The following is a 22,470-nucleotide window of genomic DNA, read 5'->3' as shown; positions in this document are numbered from 1 at the left end:
ATTGCAAACTTATACTGAGCACCAAAACTAGTCTGGTTCCTTCAGCACAAGTATGCTCAGTCTTGTATATTCTCGTGGTATCTCGCGGTACTATTCTGAAATATCTGCAAACGAGTGATCAGGTCAACAACAAAATCGTAGAAGCGTCCGCAACAACGAACTCACAGACGCAAAGATTTAATTCGCCCTTAAAGGTCTAGTAGTGCTTTTTATTTTAAATGACTGGAGATATTGTCAGGGACCTAGACTAGGACTGAACGCGTGATAGGGCAAAAGGGTGTGAATGATGGACGTTTCCGGAATGCGTGTCCTTTAGATGTTTTTTACAACAACAACAACAAAAAAAACAGAAAGAGAGGTGTGATTGGAGAGGGAGAGAGGAATCAACGAGGAGAGATTGAGAGAGAGAGAGCAAAGGGTGAGAGGAGGTGAAATTGGATACTTAATTGTGGGGAGAGGAATTGTGGTTTTGGGGGTTGAAAGTGAGAAGTGACTGCAGAGACAGTGTACTAGGAAGAAGAGCAAGGGATTCAGAGAGAGGTGGACGCTTGTTTTAGGAGGAGAGAGCCATTGCCTAGACAGCGTGACTCACTAGTGTGAAAGTACATTTTTTTTTTTTGGTGGATATGTTAGTCGAAGTGTCATTGCCAGTGAACTTTCATAGTAAATTCAGTGGATTTTGTGATTGTGAAAGAAGAGCCATTGTGTTAGTTACTGTGTGTTTTGATTAAACTCATATTATCTTAGGCAGACTCGTACACTTTCGTCACACGCTCCATCTACTGTCACGAAATTCAGCTATTTTGGTGGAACCTGTTCGGTAAAAATTATGACAAATGTAGATAAGCCCGTTAATCTTTGAATCCGTGGCTAAATTAATTACAAGCATTTTCTCTTCGCACCATTACAGTCCATATCAAAAGTCAGTATGAGCGAGTACGTATATGAGTATGTGCCTTAGACAGCCAATCAGGACTGACGCACAGAAAGAGGGACACACAAGACGAATAAATAGTTATTCGAGACTTCATACATTAACTGGGCGATGTAGCTACACACTGGTCTCTGCTTTCAACAAGTTAATAACTACAACTATTATCTGTCAAAATGATGGGGAGATATACAGCTGGGGTAGAGATTAAAATCTACGGTACTCCAGAAGCAAACTATCTGTTAATGTCTTATCATCACAGCTTGACGTATAGTTGTGTCTCATCATGCCTTTTTTGTACCAGTGATCTCTGGGGTCTGGCGGTGAACTACTCAGAGAATAAGGGCAAATTGCTGCTCGTTAAAAATTCAGAAATCGTTTCAGGAATTAAGGTCGTTTGTATTTTCGTGACTGAAACTGCGGAGTGTTTGTGTAGTTATATTGTATGGGTGCTTCTGCTATTCCGTCTTTTGTGTGTGGTAGTATGGTATAGTGATATTGTATTGCACTGTAAATACGACAAAGAAACGATTCCAAAGCTATGGAGTCTTGCCCAGTCGTAAAAGAAATTTAAAATGAAGACGGGCGATAGTTTGCACAACGCATAATTCTTACATACTCAATAGCCTCCAAGTCCCAATGGAGAGGGACGCCCAGAACCGGGTCCGATGGCGGGGTGTGGTTGCGGCGCAATGCTCCACTGGGGGCGAATAGGAACAAAAAGAAGAAGGAGAATAGCCTCCAAAATTCTAGTTTCCCCTGTCTACCGCATTTAATAATTGTATTCGCCTGATAGCTTGTTCTCTTTTTATTTAATGCAGACGCTTTGTGAGAGAATCATTGTCACACAACGGCTCTACTACGTCTGTGCATCATTTTACTACCATCCATGCAGCTCTACGAACATTACGTCAAATGATCCTTAGAATGGTGGGTCTCCATCCTCCCACGCACGCACCTCTTCAGTAAACATTACTCCTAACAACCTTCCCTATAATGCTAGTCCTTTTTCACACCCGTCGTTTTGCAATATTATGTTACAGTTCTTGTTCTTGGTATTTGGTTCCTCTTTGTGTTTTCTGTATTTGATTTTATTCTTCTTTTTAGTACGGTTGTTTATTCTTTTATAGCTCATTTGTTATTTATTTGTTTGTTTTCCCGTCCATGTTTAGTTCTTGTTCTGAAGCGCTAAGTGCATACTCCTTAGGAGTGTGAGCATGAGTTCTACAAATTTTGCATTTATTATTATTATCTCCCGCGAGTAAAGCGAGGAAATTTTTTATCCTAATTTCTCAATCTCTACAACTGACAGTGATAGTTTTTATTTTAAATGAAAGGTACCACAGCACTTTTTACATCTTACAGCGGGTTTTGTCATTATTGAGACGTTTATGGAGACAAATACAAAAAGCAGATTTGAACACAGACGAAGTAGGAGAATGTGATCAAGGGGCTGCATTCTCACTTGTGGAGAGTTAATCCCTTTGTTATCTTTCGAATCTAAACTGTAGCACTTTATTCTTAGGAGGATTCAACGCCCACAACCAAAGAATAGCAAGTGCCACAGGTATGTCTTCAACTTTACAAAACGTGTCTCGTTTTATTTTTTGGTTAACTTTTCCTGAGACTTTTGTGAGTCTACTGACAGTGTAATTGTCCGGTAAACCGTTAGAGGTCATTGAGAAGAAAATAGCAAAGCGGTTAGAGCATGGACTTGGATCTTTAAATCCTACGTCCATGGTTAGAGGGATGGAGTCAAAACTCAGAGGCTCGCCAGTTTGATACACGTGTGAGCTTCAGTCATCCTAGTTGTCGGGAACTGCCCCTGAGAAAAGTGCGGTTTCTAACACCTCACTCCCCAAAGAACGACTGCAGAAGATAACTGGTTAACTCTAAAGCGTCACTTTGATTAATTTCAGTTCGTTGCGTACACATTCGGTCGGACTTCGCATGTGAACGTCTTTATTTGTAAACAGCAGATGACAGTACATGCTTGTTGGATAAGTATCACTCTTTTAAAGCGCGTTGAGCCTACATGGGAATTGCTCTATATAAAAACACTTATCGCATTATTATATCATTATTTATACAACAGCCGTTGTAGTCCAAAATCCATGTGACCAAAGCTTTGAATTGTATTCTGGGCAGTGGTAAGCTCAAGAAACGCTACAGAGCATCTGGATATGTAACTTTTGCTGCAAGTGAAAATTTCTGCTTCCATCTATCTACGCCAAAGCAGCAGCAACAACAAAATGTCTTTGACTAAACGCAAAGTCCATTCGCCATTAAGGAGGCGTACCAAGTGCTCGAGGGCAGAAAAACTTAGCGATAACAAATATTTACAAACCTCAGGAATGCAAATTGACAAAGCTATCAATAACCCAAGCATTTCGGACGATCCTGTAGGTAAGTAACCAGACTCAACTAACATTGCTGACACGATCACGCATTATGCAGAAGTTAAGAATAATGTCCATGTAGCTGCAAATAAGCCGTCTGATAAGAATTAAATGACCAGTTATCGATTCATTTATGATTCAGACTTAAAAAATTGTTAGCTTGACCCTTTCGATTGATGCTGGTGAAAGAGAATTGAAAGACAGAAACAATTGGGTTCGCTATGTTTGAAACATATATTGCCAATGTAAAACACAAGGAAGTTCGGTAGCTGGAATAGTGGACAAAAATATAGTGTTGGCAAGAATAAATAAAGTATTTAAGTTGCCATGCTACACACTATTTCAGTAAAACGCTGGCAAATAAACGAAGACCAAAGAAGCAAATCACTAAACATCTGTAATATTATCTTCTTGTACGTTTTATGTTAGAGTGATCAAACCTTCTAAAACCTTAAAGGACAAAATGTCTTTTTTGCCATATTCTGCAGTGCTACCTTCCAAAAGAGTTCTTGACGCGATTGGCGAAAGGCAGTGCACGCGCCAGCGCCAAGAAGTAATAGACGAACTGGAGAATGCGAAATTTCGGATGAACAAAGTAAAGCTGGACTTCAACCTGAAATAACACATTTTGAGTATAAATTTTGTTTCGCCGCAATTTTCTTTATTGTTGACGCACAAGCAATGGGATAGAACATCCATAAGCTAGTTACATCCATTGGAGGTTTTCGCTTTAATTAGTTGAATTAGATATATCTTTGGTCAAACACATCAGTTATTGATATAGAAAGGAAATCTCTATGACATTTATCGTTTGACCAACGTTAACACTTTACAGTTAGTTTACCAGCAGATTTAACAACAACATTCCCCCATAAAAACATGAACACAAAACGGAGATTACGATTTTGGCTGTTCTCCCTCCTCCTCACTCATACGCACGCACGCGGGAACTATCACGAATGTGTGACAGTGTTTGCGACAGTCACATAGAAGTATACAATAGTTTCATGTGCGACAACACTTGTCAAGACCCATAATATGCGAAACAACAAGTGGCCGAGAATGATAATAGAGGACAGTCAGGCATCATATCTCTTTTGTAATTAAAGTACATGTACTCCCTATAAGGTACCGGCAGTACTTTTGCCAGTACAGATGCGACATTGTGTGTGAATACTGTGTGACTGATATGGAGCTACGCATGACTTACAAAGCAATACCACCAAATCCCGTTCTGTGGCAAGCAATCAGTTATGCAATTTTTTATTTTTTTTTTTTTTTTTTTTTTTGCTTTTAATTTGCAGATATTGAGCAGTTTACAGGAGTTCGAAACGGAGGACCATCGTGAGGTAAGACTTACGCCGGTTGCTGGCATCTTGTGGAAAAGTGTGTATTTAGTGCGTATGCTTTTGCCTTGAGCTGTAGAAAAACGTGGGACCGAGTTTGTTTGTTTGTTTGTTTGGTTGTTTTTGTTTTTTTTTTGGGGGGGGGGTTATTTTTTGGAGCATCAGATAAAAGTGACAGCAAATCTGTAAGGCTTTGAAAGATAGAACCATGTCACCGATTATGGACATTTTTATTAGGCACATGGTGTCTTCTTTGAAAATGTTTTCTCTGACAGAATTTTAAAGCTGGCTTTTACTGCCTGCTAATATATGATAAATGGAAAACCATCAGCAGAACCCGGTACATATTGTATCACTGGTCTTGGATGATTGTGCGTGTTTCAAGAAATTGTCGTAAATTGATTGACATATCAGACTGCGTCTTCTTTTCATTGCTCCGTTATTGCATTCGTTGATATAGCGCTCATTAGTTATAAATAGTAGTATTTACCATGCATTCTAGCTTCGTAACATTCTGGTAAGATTTAGGTAATATAGTGCCATGTACCAATATGCCATGTGCCATTACCTCCCTCTGTATTTGCATTTTTGACCAAGCATGCCCTTAATTATTGTTCACTTTGCACTGCTAAAGAAATACATCAGCGTGACAGTTCTGTGGCAGGTGCTGAAATCGTTATACGAGGCTACAGGGGAGGTACCACCTCGTTTCCTATCGATCCATATGGGACTAGTAAGTTCACATTTTCAGGTCCAATATCTGTTGAACATTTCAAACATAATTTTGTGATCAAGAAAAAGAAAGTCGTTCTGTTTGGTTTACCTTTTTCTCGCACCTCCAGCATTGCATGGATAGTCCGCGCCTTTACTGCTGGAACATTCTATCACCACATTCTGTTAACATCACAGCTGCTTTTTAGTTCTTACAGATGACAGCGTAATGACACTTTGTTGCAGACATTCTTGCCGTCAACAGTTCCGCCGGATGAGGTCCGAGTGCTGACACAAATGGTGAAAAATGTCTTTCAGTTTGCTTTCTGTTTGTACAGACTGAGAGCTTAAATCCTGTTGTGTTTCTCTTTCAGATCTGTCTATCCATGATATCAGCATCAGCCATCTCACGATTTACAACTCGCTCTGCTCGTTCTCTTGTTTGCTGTTTTGTTATTTATTGAAATGATTACTGCTGTCCTCACCCTCTTCAAAATAACACACAAAACAATGTTCAAACTAATAAAGGATCCTTGATGTATTTAAGATTAATTAACCGTGCCGTCAGTTATGTTGAAATCGTTCATCTCAGCGTCTAGTAGAATGTGTAAATGCAAGTTTTTTGTATTTTTAGCTAAGTAGCTCTGAGAAGTACAAAGGTGTCAGGACTGAGCGTGAAATGCTTAACCAGGTGAGATCTACGTATGGACGGAGGGTTTGATTAAAGTGTGGTGGGTTTCAACCTTATTTGACATACGTCGGGAAAACTACCATTAAACGATTTAAAATGAAATTGTTCTTCCTCGTATGGAATTCCCTGGAATGTCAGTACAAGGTATTGTGGAACGTTTTCGGGATGAAATTTAAGAAAAAGAAAATCTAAGTACCAGAAATTAAAGACACGTAAGTGTGAAGGGTTGTGTAATTTGTTGAGTATATTGTAGACTACCATCTGTATTTTAGTTTGATCTCTACTTCAACGAAACTGAGCAGATTTTCTGCACCATCCCTCCAGTGTTTCCAAGAGATTTGGCGCCTGCGTTATCAGCATAAGTACGACATGCTTCAAGGACTGACTAACACGAGAGAGAGAGCAGACTTTCAATCTAAGCTGCTGGTGCAACTGAGCGGCTGGCTGGAAGACCAGCATGAGACACTGGTAAGTACATCTGCAAGTTTCTCAATGGTTTACCATGTGTCTTCCAGGTTTGTGCCAAATACGGAAGAGAAAATTACTCATGCGTTTCTGTTGGAGGGAAGCGTTAATTAATAAAACTCGGGAGTTTTACTCACCCGAAGTTTCAAAAGAAAAATCTACACTGTTTAATCAAAATTCAAGTGACCACCTAAGCCGGGCAAACAGTTTTTAGTATGGAACAAGCCTTTGAATCAAGCCCTTATTATTTCTTACCTTGTATTTCTGTTTGAACTTCTACTCGGGTTTATTTGATCCATGAATCTACAAAAGTAAGGATGATGATGATGATGATTGTTGATTGATGATTGATGATGATGATGTCAGAAGAGTGTACCAGCTGATTCTCCCTCACACACACTGTTCTGCCATTTATGTCACTATCGAATATATATATCTCACTCACTCACACACACACACAGGGTCTGATACTCTTCAACGCCGTTTTATGTGGTTGCTCTTCTGTCTGGGTATTGAAACTTCTAATTTCCTTGTATGCATGAAGCCAATGTATTAGCGCTGTATAAACGTCTGATCGCAGATTGACAGCTTAGACATGGCCTGCAGAGATAGCGAAATCCAGAAATTGGATGAAGTCTTGGAGACACAGCTGCAGTACGTTTTATGCTTTCTATTCCACTGTACAGAAGGAAGCAGGAATCTTTCTAAACGTAAAAGTGTACCTCGAGCTCCAGTACATGTAAGCTCGTGTAGAATGGGATGTTTTCGGTGACGTCACGAGATTGCTGGCAGGGGTCGCCATTTGGGATTTTGAATTGAAAAAGAGGTATTAGCTCAAAACGGGTTAGAGCAGAAATACAGTCAGGTTCACATAAAGACTGACCGCTAGCCAGATGGTGGGATCGGCTGAGGGAAGGATTGACTCACACACACATTGACAGTCGACTGACTGGAGGGTGCAGCAATATGCCGGGAAGCGTCCCCGGGTGCTAGGATACATTACTTTCTAGAAATTACACCAACTGCCTCCACAAAAACCCCTTCACCCCCAAAAAATAACGCCTTCAGTTAATTGACAAAGGTGTCACGCGAAGAGAATTGACGAGGTGAGGAACAAAATATTTCTAAGGTAAAAATAATGTGCATGCCTGCTTCTGTAAATCAGTTTATATAACGCATTTAACTTCACTTTTACCAGGAAAACTGTTACCGAAATTCAATGAAATTTAAATAGCGTTTTGCAGCATAAGATGATCAGTATGAAGACTTAACCAAATATAATTTGGTTGAAATCGTTTTAAACAATAACGTAACATCCGTAAACGGAGCTTTATTGCAGTGCCTGCGTGCAGTATTTGATAACAGCCTTTCAAAAGACAAGAGAAGCAACCGATGCACTGCTCGACAAATTTCGGTTACTCAACGTCGAAAGGTATGGCACTATTTCCTTCTGCATGCATGTACGCACATAGTCACTTAAGAAAAATGATTTTAGAAACACTTTAAAGACTGCAGAAGAACATAGAGAAGCAGTTAAGTTGAAGCATTTGTTGTTAGATCAAAACTAGCAGATTAATGAGAATAAAGTTCCCTTACACAGTCAACTCCCGAAGTCACAGTTCACGACAACAATCACCAACAGAAATCAGGCAAAAAAAAAAGGGGGAGGGAGGAAGGTGGGAAGGCGAATCGAAGACTCAACATAGGAATGAGACTAAACACATCATAAAAAGGCCAGTGAGTCATGGCGGGGCAGAGTTTATAGTCGTGTGTTGAATCATTCTAGTCACGTGTTGACACGTATCTCAGAAACTTACCTGATCAGGGATATGAAAAAAAAGAAACAATACAGTTTCCGCCACCCGGGTTCAAGACATTGTTCGCAAGCCACTCACACAAGCGCACATAGAAGAGTCCAATTCCAAATAATTCATATCAAAGCAAACTTAAGCAAATAGCAAGAGTCTCTCTCTCTCTCTCCAGCTTACTCGTTTTCTGTCTTTTCTTTTTCTGTATTTCAACATTCCTTCTCTTTTTTTTTTTTAATCTTCAACGCGAGGCTGGATGTAAAACTAAAATCACAGATTTTTTTCCATTGATGTAACTATCGTAAATATATTTATATATCACACACACACACACACACACAGAGCGAGAAAGAAAAGGACGGAAAGGAAGGAGGGAAAAAGACCAGAATGAGAGAACGTATGCAACAGTCTCGCTTGGTTTGCTTGTATAAACTGGTTCTTGGTCTTGCCTGTTATAGCTTGGAGATATATGAGCCCACGCCGCACCCGTGAGTATAAGTGACGTTGTAGAAACTGTACGGAGTTACAGTATAATAACCAGGAACATGTCGCTCAACTCATTGTGATAGCCAGTACCATAAAGATCGATCATTTGACTTTCAAAATCGTCTTGAGTCGATGACTTCGTTTTTCTGTTTCACACTGAAGATACATTTTTAAAGTGGTTAAAAGAAAAAGAAAACTCTTTGCAAATTGATACGAACTTAGTTATTTTCATTTCAGACCGAAACCAGAAGATGTACAGGGATTTAATGTTCTACCCGGTAAGCATCTTGAAGCATGTTTCGTAGCCACAAGGGAAAATATAGGTTATATGACATCATGTTTGTCACATGTATGCCTAATTAGCATACGGTACTAACTTCCCCATTGGCTATAGACTTGATAATGTAAATGTGCACCCCTGATGCACCCAACCAAACTTTGGGAAATAGTATTTTGTGCGAGCTTTATCCTGAAATGTTGCAGCGCAGACACTTTTGAAGAAAAGGAACAAGTGGGACTGGGCTTCGAAGAAGATCTCCGATCTGCTGATACTTGCAATTAAACATACAAGAAATCCCCCTCTGCACTCTGGTATATTTTATCACTGTACTTTCTTTTTTTCCTGTAACTGCTATTTTGTCCTACGTAATATTAATTTTGAGTTGTTTGAGATGAATTTGTATTGTACTTCTCTCCTTCCCTGATTGTTAATGTTTATTTTACCCTTCACTAATGAGTGGAATTGACGAATTTGTGTCCAGTTTCCTCACTTCACAGAAACCCATTTTTCCACATAACATGTGTAAAGTTCGATAGTGAGCCTAGCGCTTTATAGATCATCGTTGTCATTGTCGTCATCATCATCATCATCTCGATGACGTGAATTGTTTTCTGCTGACAGCTCTAGCGACCGCGATTGCCCTCTACACTAACATGACGAAGGCAGCTAAAGTACACTTAGATGCCTTACCATCTGAGGAAAAAGCCATCCGCAAGCTGAACAAAGTAAGCACTGAGACGCTGTGTCCGTCTGGAAGCTTGGAGCACGTGATACATGCACTTAGCCTCCGTGTAATGCCGACACGTCACCCTCCTCGCGTGACGTTACGGTGATCAGCACATTAATGAGAAGCACTGTCTTCCGCTCGCCACCCTTCCACCTCCCAAACATCCCAAGCTGGAAATTCCGCTCAAGTGCATGTTAGACGCTGACGGCGTGTAGAGGCCGAACAGAGGGGGTACAGCTGCCATCTTTGAATACGTTGTTTCGGCGAGGCGATGGCGCGGTGCCTTAAGAGTGATGACGACTCGCCACGCGAGGAGTATGACGTCACAGAGATCAAGACAATAATGGCCAGCATGTCCGCTCACACCAGCGTCGAATGTCCGCGTGCCAAGACACCGTTTCCTTTGCATGTTGTCTTGGTTCTAAATTAATCAAGCCGCCGTGTGTGCCGAGGACGCTGGAAGAGACAAGCTGAATGGTGATCGTCGTCGTCGTCATCATCGTCATCATCAATCAACATCAATCATCATCATCATCATCATCATCATCATCATCATGCAGGCCAGCATCTTAGTCTTTTTTGCACTTTTACATTATGACGCTTGCGTATCTCTCTAAAGTGAAAGATCTAATAGCTGCCTAGATGCTTGGTTTACTTGGAGTACGCATGTGTTGCAGAAACTGGAGGAGACGACTGAGCAGGCGGCTACGGATAAACAAAAGCTGCACAGCGCGATAGAACTCAACAGGCAGCTGCATATCCAGTTGGAGGAGCTCAAGAACTCTAATGTAATCCAAACTTTATTGACCTTCAGCTTTCGCAAACAAAAAAAAATTTATTATTTCCTCTCTCATTATCTGGTGGGGCTTTTTTACTTAAGGGTGCAGACCGTCATGTCTTCAGTAATGCATGCGTCGAGAGAAAAAAAAAAAATCCTGATGATTGAATGTGACAGGTGGTACCTTTGCGGAAGATCAGGACTTGTTCTAACTTTTTCCACAGAACGTTAAGTGAAACGCGTTCACCCAAGTTTTACCATCTCATCGGAAACTCTAAGGATTAGAGGAGGAAACGTTCTGTAAAACACAGTTGTTGTCGCAGGTCTGCTGTGGTTCGGTTTAATGTCTACATAGGGATCATTGTCGATGAATGGGCTTAGTACAATAGTGTATTTCTCCAAATTTGGGTGAATGAAATGAAAACCCCTTGACATCAAGAATTCAACAGGGATACATTAAGATGGTCAAGGCTCCAGCCAGTGGAACATTCGTAGCGTTGAAGACTTGACCTCTGTCTGTGCTTGGTGTTGTTTCTTAGCTTGTTTTTCAAGAATGGAAGGAGAGGTTGTTTGACTTAGATTTAGGGAATTACAGGAAAATAAGCACACTGATTCGAGAAAACAATTAGCACTCTTAACAAATCTTATATGTTTATGAAAACTCACGAGATATTCTGCCAGAAGATTGCAGGGTTGAAAAGTTACTCGTAGCTTACAATAACCAGGAACTACTCTACTACCGCCTGGAACCTTCAGTCACGATACTGCAGTGGTTAATTTCCTTCATTTCATAGACGATTTTTCGTGATAATTATTCCAGAAAGATGCTCAGGAGAAATGCGAACAGCTTAGTCAAAACATTCAGCTGCTGAGTGAGTCTTTGACAACAACGAAACAGGAGAACATCAAAAAGCAGATTGAAGCGGAAATGGAAAAGATTCAGCAAACGGAGGTACCAAAAAGGACGACAAAAGAGGATGGAGCAGATGACATTATTGAATCAGCACTCCAATCTTTAAAGGAAGCAGAAACACTGAAAAGAGAATTGATGGAACTAAGTAAAGAAGTAGCAAAAATACTGATGAAGACAACTTCACCAAGACTGCAACAAACAGAGACAACGCAAGCTGAATTTCTTTCCCGGGACCTGCTATCCATACCAACGCAGTCTGATGAGGAGGAAACCAGGGGTAAGAAACCATTTGTTGTTTTACTCTCACCTCTTACCCACCCGCCAAATAGGATTAACTGGGCTATGTTGCATTTGCTTTGGAGACAAAAAAAGACTGTATGGGGAATTCTCCAAACCTTCGTATTTACTGACAACAGACGTTCGCCGAACAGAGCAGTTTGTCGAGTGATAGGGAGTCATTATCCAGTCCACACGTGTGGTATGAGCCAGTCATTATCCAGACACAATTTCAGCAAAAGGAGATGGCCAGACTCCTGACAATTAAGCTGCCGCCTAGTACCGGACTGTTTTAACCGATCTCGCTGCCTGAGGTGATGTCCTGTCCAACTGATACCGAGAAATGTTTGGATGGCGTTACTTTGATTTATCTTGTTTTTTTCTTCCAGAAAGTCGATCGTTCTGAATGTTGTGATTGTACTTTCCTTCCATACAAAAAAAAATCCTTACTCATTAGTTAGGCCTCTTTTTTATTACCGGTATGAAACACAGCATTCTTACTTACATACTATTTTGAACTTAGGTGAGTACATGTAGTTGTAATTAACTAATTAAGTCTCGGGGCCTGTCAAGAGATATGTCTCTTTCTATTTCCCTGAGTACATTTTCTGAAATGGTATTTGTCGTAAATTAAAAAAGCAGGTTGCCATTGTAACGTGTGTCCACAAATTATAGCTAGATACCTGGCAATCTGCAGCAAGAATAGACAGCCTTCACTTACCGTGTATTTCTTTGTCTCAGAATCCGTCACTAAAAGACTACAAAGCAGGATCAATGAACTCGAGGTAAAGTTGAGACTTTTACGCCACTTTATGTACTTAACGATTACGTAAAAGCTTTTGCGAGAATACAAATAGAGTGTGCACAAAAGCCAGGATGTGATGCTCCCCCCCCCCCGCGAGCACAAAAAACAAATTCCCGATAACATTCTCTTATGTGTGCATACATGTTGTCTGGTACCTAGAACGTGGCAATGTTTGGCAGGTCTCATAAAATAATAATTTGCCAAAAAATACATGTGCGATAGTATGCGTCCAGCTAACAAAGACTTAAACATTTTGATTTCAGCGTGTCTCGGATAATCTTATTGAAGACGTTAGTCACTTACAAGACAACATTGAGGCACTGAAAGGTAGAACTCTTTCATCTTCTTCGTGGTTCTCTAGGCAAGTTGAACGCGAAGACGTTCCTATATCACTATCAGTAAGGTAGATTCAAGTAATGGTCGTCACTATCATGAAGCATTCACGCTATTAGTCACACATTTTATAAATCCCACAGAGAGCGGGCTGTCTTTCTTCTCTGTTTTTTCATTACAACAGTTTATCAGTAAAAGGCGAGAAGAGCTTGAATCCCAAAGTTATTGGATGGCCCAACGTGACCTAGAGATTCTCTATAAAAGCATTTTCAAAAGTAGTCTGCAATTCCACGTGGTGACAGGCATGTTTTATCGGGAAAGTTCCATCAGCTCCCGTCAGGCTGCCGATTCTGTGTGCTTGCATGCATGACCAACAGAATAGGGCAGTCCTTTGTTGTTCTGGCCATGCGACTTCTGAACGCTACCATGTGTTAATGAATTGTAATTTTAATGTGAGTCTGAATTGCGATTATGTTGGACTATGAATGTGTGCTGGTATAGTTGATGCTATGCTGTGTGATTCTTCCACTTGCTTCTTCGTAGGTACTGCCTGCTAATTGCCCTCTGGGATTCAAAAACATATCTTACACTCAGGGCTTCTGCTAAAGCTAAATTCTTTGGGGTCCCAGGGACCCCTTCTTCAGATTTGTAAGGGGTCCCTGTTCTTTGCCCAAATTTGAATGGGACCCCATTGACGAAAATTGGAGGGGTCCTCCGAACTTTTAATGCGTACTGTACGCAATTTTTTGCGTAAGCAGAAGCCCTGTTACACGTTGCAGTTAAATCACTCATGTGAAGCAGACCGATAACATCAGGTATTTTGTCGTACCATCGCCGTCAAGGGGGTATGAAATAATTAAGCAGCCTACCACTGGTTACGACTAGTATGACATGAGCATTGTCATAAATACCGTCCCGAAAAACTGCACAGCCTGCCTCTGTCTTGCCAGCGTTCACGTCTGACTCTGAAGATGACAAGAAGCGAAAAAAACCTAAATCTAAGGAAAGAGTGATCCCTGAAGAGGACAAGAAGCGAGAAAGACCTAAATCTAAGGAAAGAGTGATCCCTGAAGAGGACAAGAAGCGAGAAAGACCTGAATCTAAGGAAAGAATGATAATTGAGATACAATTCTCAGGAAAGGACCCATACACATCCCAGCTGTCTTCTGTACCCAGTTACTCGGTTAGTTCTTTGTCGGGTTCCATCCTTATTATTTCTAAATTTTATTTGCCCCTGTAACAAAAACTGAAAGTGTGTGCTTAATTCCGCATAGTGGTACAAATAACATCTATTCTGACATTTCGTTGCGAGCAGATAGAAGAACATACATTTCATCACATTCTTGCACATTCTGTATGGCATGTCATCTGATCTCTATAGCTACGGGCACCCCGTCTTCCCCTCCCTTCGGCTTCCAATTGTTTGAAAGTAGTGCGGATAAAATATCATCTTAGTCCTGTCATATCTTCTCTCTCTCTCAATACCAACACTAGACTCTGGTTGAACGTTTATACATATATTTATTTCCACATATACGTTTCCCTGTCTGCTCTACGGGTCGGCTCGTCCCCACTCTCTCCCTGTTCAACCTCTAACTCCTATAGTCCCTGTACCCGGGCTTTCCCGCCTTCCTAGATACATCTCCCCACACGGACAGGGTCAAGGTCTAGACTTTCTATAAGTAATCATTTCTCTAGGATACGACAGTTCCGGCCCCGTCTCCACAAGTTCCATGGATGGACATCGCACGCACCGACTGCATCGAGACTCTGAAGGTTCTGGCCAAGTTCGCCTCCGGCATATCCTCCATGCTTAGCGATTTCGGTGCTGAAGTCTTGGCCAGGGGGATGCGGACAGCAAATACCAAAATCATAAGGCTGGTATGTTGAATCTTATGAGGTGCGTGAAACATACGTTTAGCTATTGCAAAAGAATACTATTAAAAAACGCTGCTCTTTCTAAAATTATTTAATACCAGAATGATGCATTTCAAGAACTTCTTTTGTTGCAGCGATTACATCAGCAAGCTGTGATCCGCGATATTTCATCAGGAATTGATGAGTGTAAGTAAATGTGATCAGGCGCATCCCATTGCACAAGTCAGTGTGTAATATAGTGTGTAATAATTCGGGTATTCAGATATCTTGTGCTTTTGAGCTGTCCTTTAGACAAATTTAAACCACTTCAATGGGCAGACATTTCTCTCACACATCTTTCGACACCGTATTGATGCTTCAGTCAAACAGCTCTTTGTTACAGAAAGTGAGAGAAATAGATTTGCAGAAAGAAATCTTTTATAACAACTGCTAATATATGCTCCAGTGACAATTAAGTTTAGTGAGTATTAATGTAACAGAATAGATGGGGGTTGCTGTCCCGATCTCACCACAAGAACAAACACATGGGTCTTATGGGTTCCAATTAAGTCCTTTTACTTAAACGCCAGTCGATAGTTCTGGCTAAGGCGAAACCTTCACACCACACACTCGCGCTCTCGATGAGTCGTAGCTCTTACCTCTGCACTGTCCCCTCACATTCTGTCCTCCTACCCTCTTCACCAGAATTCTCTCCAAAACATTCCTGTATCGTGCTGCCTCCTCATAGCGCACCGACACTAGACTCTGTTGTAGTTTGATGAAACAGTATTTATTAAACATGAACAAAATGGCGGACCTGCCAGCTCAAAACTCAAAAGGGAAACTGACTACATAAAACCCCGGATGTGTCCTCACGGGATAACTCTTATCAGTTATCACGACATCTTTCCTTTGAGATTAATCGTTTATCTTTTCTAAATAAATTTCAAGTCATTGTCATCAGTCTTTATAACTAGCGGGCGGGGAGATAATTCTGCAGCTACGAGACATTCTTGGTGCTGAACTGATACTGGCATAAGAGTTGCTTAGATCTGGAACTGCAGTGTATCTGGCATCAGTATCAGAACTACCGACACTGGATGTCGACTCTGGACATTGTCTAGGAACCTTGACATGAAGCGATGCCCCCGGGCTGGACTCGCGTACTGGATCATTGAGACTGGCATCAGCCTGTGGTTCACTTGTCACTTGGACGAGAAGTAGGAAAGGAAAACTCGCTTAGAACAGGGCTGGGTTTGGGAGTAGATTGCTCAGAAGTTGCACATGCCCAACCTCCTCCTCAACTCTGGTACATAAACTGGATCTGGCATGGTGATTATTAATTGCTTCAACCTTTCCTGGGTCTGGTGTAATTCCATTCTTGCTGATTCGATGACCCAGAATTCAATCTCCTGCTTCCTGAACTCACATTTCTCGTAGCTGAGTTTCAGGTGAGCACTGGCAAAAAGTGTTTTCATGACCCTCTTTAAATGTTTCTCGTGAGCTTGTTCATTAATTCTTGCTGTAAGCAAGGATATCATCAAAATAGCAAATTATGTTGGGTTGATCCATGAGGATAGTTTTTATGGTTCTCTGAAAAATCTCTGAAGCTGATGAAATACCAAATGATAATCTCTTGAAGAAACAATATGTATTTATTTATTTATTTTATTTGATGAAACAGTATTGATTAAACATGAACAAAATGGCGCTACCTGCCAGCTCAAAACGCAAAAGGGAAACTGCATGACTACAGGCAATCCCCGCACCTCCATCTTATCACCAGTCGATCCCCTCCCGCTCTCCTTCGTTCACGGGGTTAATTGTCACCTGACCAGTAACTGTGCTTGTGCGTGCGTTCATGCGTGTGAATGCGTGCCACGTTCCAGACTACTATACAATTAGTAAAAAAATTATTATTAAAGCTGCGTAACTCCAGCTCTAACTGCAGCACCTGTGTGTAATCATTTTACAGGAGGCGAAAATTTTATAAATGTTTCAGTCTTTTCAGTGGTAAGGGCAACTGTAAGAAAGATTTTTATCACAATTCAACCACTTGAAGGAGGGGACATGGTGCCTCAACAAACGTCGAGAGAGGTAATGTCTATACATTGCAGCTGCAACATAAAAATGCTGAATCTTATCAGATTAATGCATTTTAAGTTTAAAAAAACAATCATATGCAGTTGTGTGTATAGTAGTATGGAAGACTAATAATGCTTCTTTTATACTTATTGAGTTGATGTAAGTTGTTTCAAACTTAATGGCTCTGTATATGGTTTATTTTTATTAATTTGAGATGTTGAAGGAGAGCAGTCCGATAACGATGGACGACATAATGAAATATGTAAGTGGACTGTCCATTATTATTACCTTTGTATGCATGTACGTTGGCACAGGTGTGATGGGAATGAGAGTAACTTGCCTTTAATTAGTTTGGGTGTACAAACACAATGGATTGGCAGCAACCGAACGTTGGCTGCGAGACAGCAATTACTGTATTTTAATTTTGAGCATTTATAATAAAGACCAACCTGAACGGTTTGCGCCTTTTTTATATCAATAAATAAGCGATATAAAACTAACCGGTGAATTTCAGCCTCCAAAACCCATCCATTAATTAATTATCCACTACTATTCGCATCTGCGATCAACAAGCGCCGCTAACAGTGTATTACGTCACGTTGGTGCACCAATCACAACATTGCCTGCAGTCACACCAATCAGAGAGAAAATGAGCGACAGTTCAGATTATTCGGACGTTGACAGTCTGCATTTCTCGGGATTCTGAAAAACTGCTACTTTAGCACGAGAAATGCAGACTTTCGATGTCCTAAATAATAACCCGACCTGTCGCTCGAGTGTTGACGGCTAGCAATATATAGTACTATATTGTACAATATAACAATATAGTACTATATAAAAATTATCAGCTGCATATATAGTTGTACTGAACTGAAACAGTTCAGTACAACTATATATGCAGCTGATAATTTTTCCAGAGGTCATCAGATAATCCAGTCTTGTAAACAAAGTTTATAAAATAACATCATTAATACAGTTTTTAAATTCCTTTTGTTTTGTTTAATTATTACTTTGGAATTCATGAGACAATGTTAATTACAGTTGAGTAAGTGTGAAGGTTTAATTTTAATGATAGCTATACTCCCTTGATTGTTGTGCTCATATATAAAAATATGAACAGTGGTGAAAGGTAAATAATAATATCAAATTTGGATAATTAATGATTATCAATGTTTACTGTGTTTCTTCTTTCTTCTGTTTCTTCTTTTAAAAGTAGCAAACAAACAAATACAGAACTTAATCTATACTTGAAATTACTTTTATCTGATATTATGGATCCAGCCTTTTATAAAGTCAATCACTACATTACTGAGTGACACTTGTACTTTTCTTTAAATTTAAAAAAAAAGTGAAAATAAGCATACTACCATTGCTTATCATGAAACAGTTGTTCTTGGAAGCGGGAGAAGGAAAAGCTTACAACACTGTTATGCAGGGGTAGATCAGACTTTCATTCTCATGACCTATGTCTTGTTTCTCTTCTGGAATCCAACGGACAGAAAAGCAAGAATTTGAAACTGGAAGAACAGTACAGGACACTGTTCTTTATGCACATGCGCCTTTGTGAAGTATCAAGGGACCTGTAAGTTAAACATCCTTCAGATGTTATTTGTATGTAATGTATTAAGCATCATAATAATATAAACTGCTGCATCACACATTAACTTTTCAAGTAACAATTAATTGACTGGAAAACCTATGTTGATAGGATGCCATGTGATGGCCATGTCAGGGACCAAGCCAAAATATACACTTTTGTCTGCTGCTAGTTTACAGAGCAGTCAAGCCAAGTATCCAGAGCCTGCACTTTCCCTTAGCACTGTTACTAAATATCTGTTTTTTTAAGAAAACAGGAAGAAGAATCAGCAGGAAATAGTCATTGTGCAATGTTAACTTCATAGCTTTATCTTACTATTAAGTCACATGATATGATCGTCACATTTTATGTTAGAAATTAAATCACGCCACAGCACAAGGGGAAAGGATAGCAGCTACACATATTAACTATCAATTATTTAACTAAATATTTTTTCCTGTCAAGAGAGAGTAAAAAAAGTTACTTGGAAGATTCTAGGCAACCAGAAGAAATGGCCACAGATGTTAATCAGAAGAGGGAAAAGTGGTTTTCTTTGGAAAAAGTTGGTATAGTTTTCTTCTGTTGGTCTTTTGTTTTGGAATAAAAGAAGACATATGTCTCAAATGATAATATGATAACATATTCTTTGCCTTTTGGTTTGTGTAAGCATCTCTTTTAACAAATGTGCTCTATTTCAAAGCAATTTCTTACACAAGCATCCAAAGGAAACTTTTCAATCCTAAAATCAGAAGTGAGCATGATCATCATGAGGTTTTGTCATTTTTCATCTTAAAGCACTTCATAAACGAAAGAGTATGAGACAACTTATTATATGATATCATTTCAGGGCCGATTTGAGAATGATTTATGGATTGGTGGAAAACAAGTTAAGACCAATTGGCAGATGATGATGGAAGCCTACTTTAAAAATAAACTCTCGCACAAATGTGTTGAAGTAGGTGTTTAAAAAACCCAAATCCGAAAGTGATTGATAGTCCATCTTTCATGTAAGGCATGAATAATTATTATTTTAGGTGTTAACATAAAGAGTGGAAGTCCACATGCATGTACAGTAACTATATATAAAGAGGAATTCCAACAAACTGATTCATGAAGCCAAAACATAACTCACTCTACTGTCTTGCACAAAAACTGTTAAGCTTACCTGTGTGAGGAGACTGTTGATTGATTGGTGTCTGCACTGGTGTTACTTGATTTCATTGCAGTGTGTGACATAATGAACATTGTTATACTTTATGTACTGTTGTGATCTTAGTGTTGTTTTTTTGTAAATCACTGAGAACCACTAGGGAACAAAGGTCTATATATAAACAATCTTCATTATTTTTTTATTTTTCAACATTAAACAATTGTGAGTTATAATTTACTGCCAGACAGGACACAATGCATTTCAAGAGATTTTTGACATCTTTGATGAGAAGATGGCTTGTCTGGTGAAAATATGTTACCTTAAGTCACAGCTTCCTCAAATGGATGGTTGGTGCTGCATTGTAATTTTTATTTGTAAATATGAGGGGTGAGGGTGGCAGGTTTGAATGAAGTATACATAAAGATTTTGTCATCCATATTGTGTTTTCCAGATATTTATATGGGAAATTAGAAACGCAGCTGTATCTGGTGATTAGGTGGTGACCTCTCTATGGTTGGGGAGGGGGAATAAAGCTGGAGTACGTAGCAAGAACCCTAGCCCTGGAATAGCAAGTTCTGTAAACACTATGTGTATGCAAGTGAAATGTGTTTGATTTTATGTCTCATGAATGTACAAACAGGTATCCATGTGTACATAATTATGCACGTTACATACATGATGATGATTTTTTGTCTAAGGATTTTTTGACCGGATGAGGAAAAGTTTTTCAGAGGACACATCCAGGCAATTCCATTTTGAAAAGTATAGACAGGCTTGCTACAACAGGGTGATGGACAAAGTAAATGCTGCAAAGAATCGTATGCAAGAACTACAGAGAGCTAAGCAAGAACAGATGTACAATATGTGGATGGTGTAAGTAGTGATTGATGCACTGTCCAATTGACAGTCTGCTTATTGAGCCCCATGTTCAAAGAAAGGCTCAGCTTTTTTATGTATGGTGAATGTTGGATGTAAAGACTTATATTTGATGCATGAATTTTGTAACAAAGGTGTTTGTCCATATGTATGTGTATTCATTCATGTATGCAGTGTTAAACAGATCAAGTTCATAATGCTTCTTCTGTATCTGTTTTATTGTATGTAACAGCACAGAAAGTTTTATTTCTCGCCTGTCCATAGCATAAACCACATACTACTGGAGACAGGCCTCTTGCTAATCTGTCCACGTCCAAAAGGAATGAATAACATGGGAAAGTATGACAAGGTTAGAGACATGCAGCTAAGGTCTGCTGCAGGTGACAGAGTATATGGAATTTGAAGTTCTTGGTTCATATTTTAACCAGATATTCATAAAAGAAGGGACAGTGAGGCAGGAAAGTGAAGCCAGGCTGCGGGACATTCCAGCGCAGTCGCTCCCTCCTTTTTCTATCATTCTTCAAATGAGGATGCGAGGTGAAGTCTTATGATCGACATCCTGTGCACAGTTTTCAAAACTCTCAGACTAATGGATATCAATTGTTTTCTTTTCCAAAAGACTTTGAATCTTTACAAATGCCGGGTTCATGAAAAGCAGCAATATTAAAAAGAAATACACAGAAGATTGTTTAGCAAGAGCTAAACCAGCTCATGGCTCTAAAACTTGCAGAAAAGCACTTCAAGTCACTAAGCGTTTCAGCCATACAAAGCCTGCTTTGACTGAGGAAGATTCTTCATAAACTGTATAAGATTAAATTTTCTATTCTAGCAGACTGAACTAAGGCTACATAAAAACTGTTTTTCTGTAATATGAGGTTAAGGAGGGTAGGGAGTTTACACAAATCCACAGCATTTCAGTTCTCTTCTGCACTAATGATAGTAGTTTCAATATGCAGAGTTACCAAAAAAAAAACCAACATTGAAAATGAGGAGATTGATTTCTACTGAAGCTCAACATCAGCGTTGAGTGCACATGTACCGCTATGGTGGCTTATAATAAAAGGCATGGAAAATGGAAAAATGCAGTCTCCATGTATCAGTTCAAACTGGCTCCTGAAGAAAATACCCAATGTATTGCTGGCTATTTCACCAAGAAGGTACAGAGAATATCTTGTGCTGAATGTGAAAAACTAATAATGGAAAAGCTGGAGGAAACAGTAAGAGAAATCCTTCTTACAATCAAGTTATACTTCACATAATAGCAGGGTTAATTAGTAGTCCACAAAATTGGCGGCTGTGTTCAGGAAAATTAATGCTTCACATGGGCAGAGTCAGATCTCAGTTTATGGAACGTTTTGAAAACAAATTAAGTTTGCTCATGGTTTTCTCCAGAAAGTGTAGACCAGGCAGTCTTGTGGCCTAAGTGTTTTTAAATATGCTCTTTGATTTTTTGATTACTTTGAAGGAAAACAACACTTCGATTGCCCTAACCTTGCTGCTTCATCGGCACCAGCATTGGCTCTTCTTTGTTTGCAATATAGGACCAAGATGAAAATGAAAATTGGGCCATACTAAGCCCAAGATTGGCTAAATCCTGATGATATCTTGGCACCAATGTATCACCCAGATTATCCCAATATTGGACCAGTCACGCTATAAAACAACAGGTCAATCTTGGGCCAAACATGAATTGCCCAAGATTTAAGGAAACCCCACGTTTAAACCAACATTGCTCCAATCACGTTTTTGATGGTGTTTGGTCCATATTAACCCTATTTTGCTGCAGTGCTGTAGCTCAAGACAGCTTGGTTCAAAAGATGTCAATAGAGTCTGTCTGATGGTGACCTATTTCAAGCAAAAACAAAAGGAATATTTGTCAATGTTGATATATTTAAGCTAATGTTATGTATAAGGTGCATAAAACAAGCCACAAAAGGTACTGAAACAGAAGCTCAACAAGTATCAAGACTAGCCAGA

The 22,470-nt window shown here is 39.7% G+C and overlaps 1 protein-coding gene across 2 annotated transcripts; it reads left to right on the top strand.

The window, feature by feature from the left end:
* The first annotated feature begins 2,380 nt into the window (after nucleotides 1-2,380).
* On the top strand, nucleotides 2,381-20,994 carry LOC112573845. 2 transcript variants are annotated; one of them, XM_025254489.1, is made up of 29 exons: nucleotides 2,381-2,498; nucleotides 3,080-3,337; nucleotides 3,819-3,925; nucleotides 4,635-4,679; nucleotides 5,341-5,409; nucleotides 5,634-5,687; nucleotides 6,022-6,078; nucleotides 6,403-6,546; nucleotides 7,124-7,197; nucleotides 7,883-7,975; nucleotides 8,810-8,839; nucleotides 9,075-9,115; nucleotides 9,321-9,428; nucleotides 9,739-9,842; nucleotides 10,522-10,632; nucleotides 11,443-11,812; nucleotides 12,553-12,596; nucleotides 12,880-12,943; nucleotides 13,900-14,132; nucleotides 14,648-14,830; nucleotides 14,962-15,013; nucleotides 16,809-16,903; nucleotides 17,106-17,153; nucleotides 18,391-18,473; nucleotides 18,933-19,029; nucleotides 19,315-19,422; nucleotides 19,862-19,964; nucleotides 20,316-20,490; nucleotides 20,758-20,991. In XM_025254489.1, exons 2-29 carry the CDS (start codon nucleotides 3,184-3,186, stop codon nucleotides 20,894-20,896), a joined length of 2,985 nt encoding a protein of 994 aa, XP_025110274.1. In that variant the 5' UTR covers nucleotides 2,381-2,498; nucleotides 3,080-3,183; the 3' UTR covers nucleotides 20,897-20,991. The 2 variants fall into 2 exon arrangements, with proteins under 2 accessions (XP_025110274.1, XP_025110282.1); XM_025254497.1 differs by lacking the exon at nucleotides 17,106-17,153 and having other exon boundaries at nucleotides 20,758-20,994.
* The last annotated feature ends 1,476 nt before the right edge of the window (nucleotides 20,995-22,470 follow it).

Source organism: Pomacea canaliculata, linkage group LG1 (assembly GCF_003073045.1).
Source record: "Pomacea canaliculata isolate SZHN2017 linkage group LG1, ASM307304v1, whole genome shotgun sequence".
NCBI lineage: Eukaryota > Metazoa > Mollusca > Gastropoda > Architaenioglossa > Ampullariidae > Pomacea > Pomacea canaliculata.
Note: the sequence above shows the minus strand (reverse complement) of the source record. Positions and strands in the feature narration are given on the sequence as shown.

Bases quoted from the DNA above. Each gene is read 5' to 3' on its own strand.
- LOC112573845 (XM_025254489.1), top strand. From the start codon at position 3,184: ATGTCTTTGACTAAACGCAAAGTCCATTCGCCATTAAGGAGGCGTACC. The intron at 6,079-6,402 runs GTGAGATCTACG...CCATCCCTCCAG, and splicing joins AGCGTGAAATGCTTAACCAG to TGTTTCCAAGAGATTTGGCG. The intron at 19,030-19,314 runs GTTGGTATAGTT...ATATCATTTCAG, and splicing joins AGTGGTTTTCTTTGGAAAAA to GGCCGATTTGAGAATGATTT.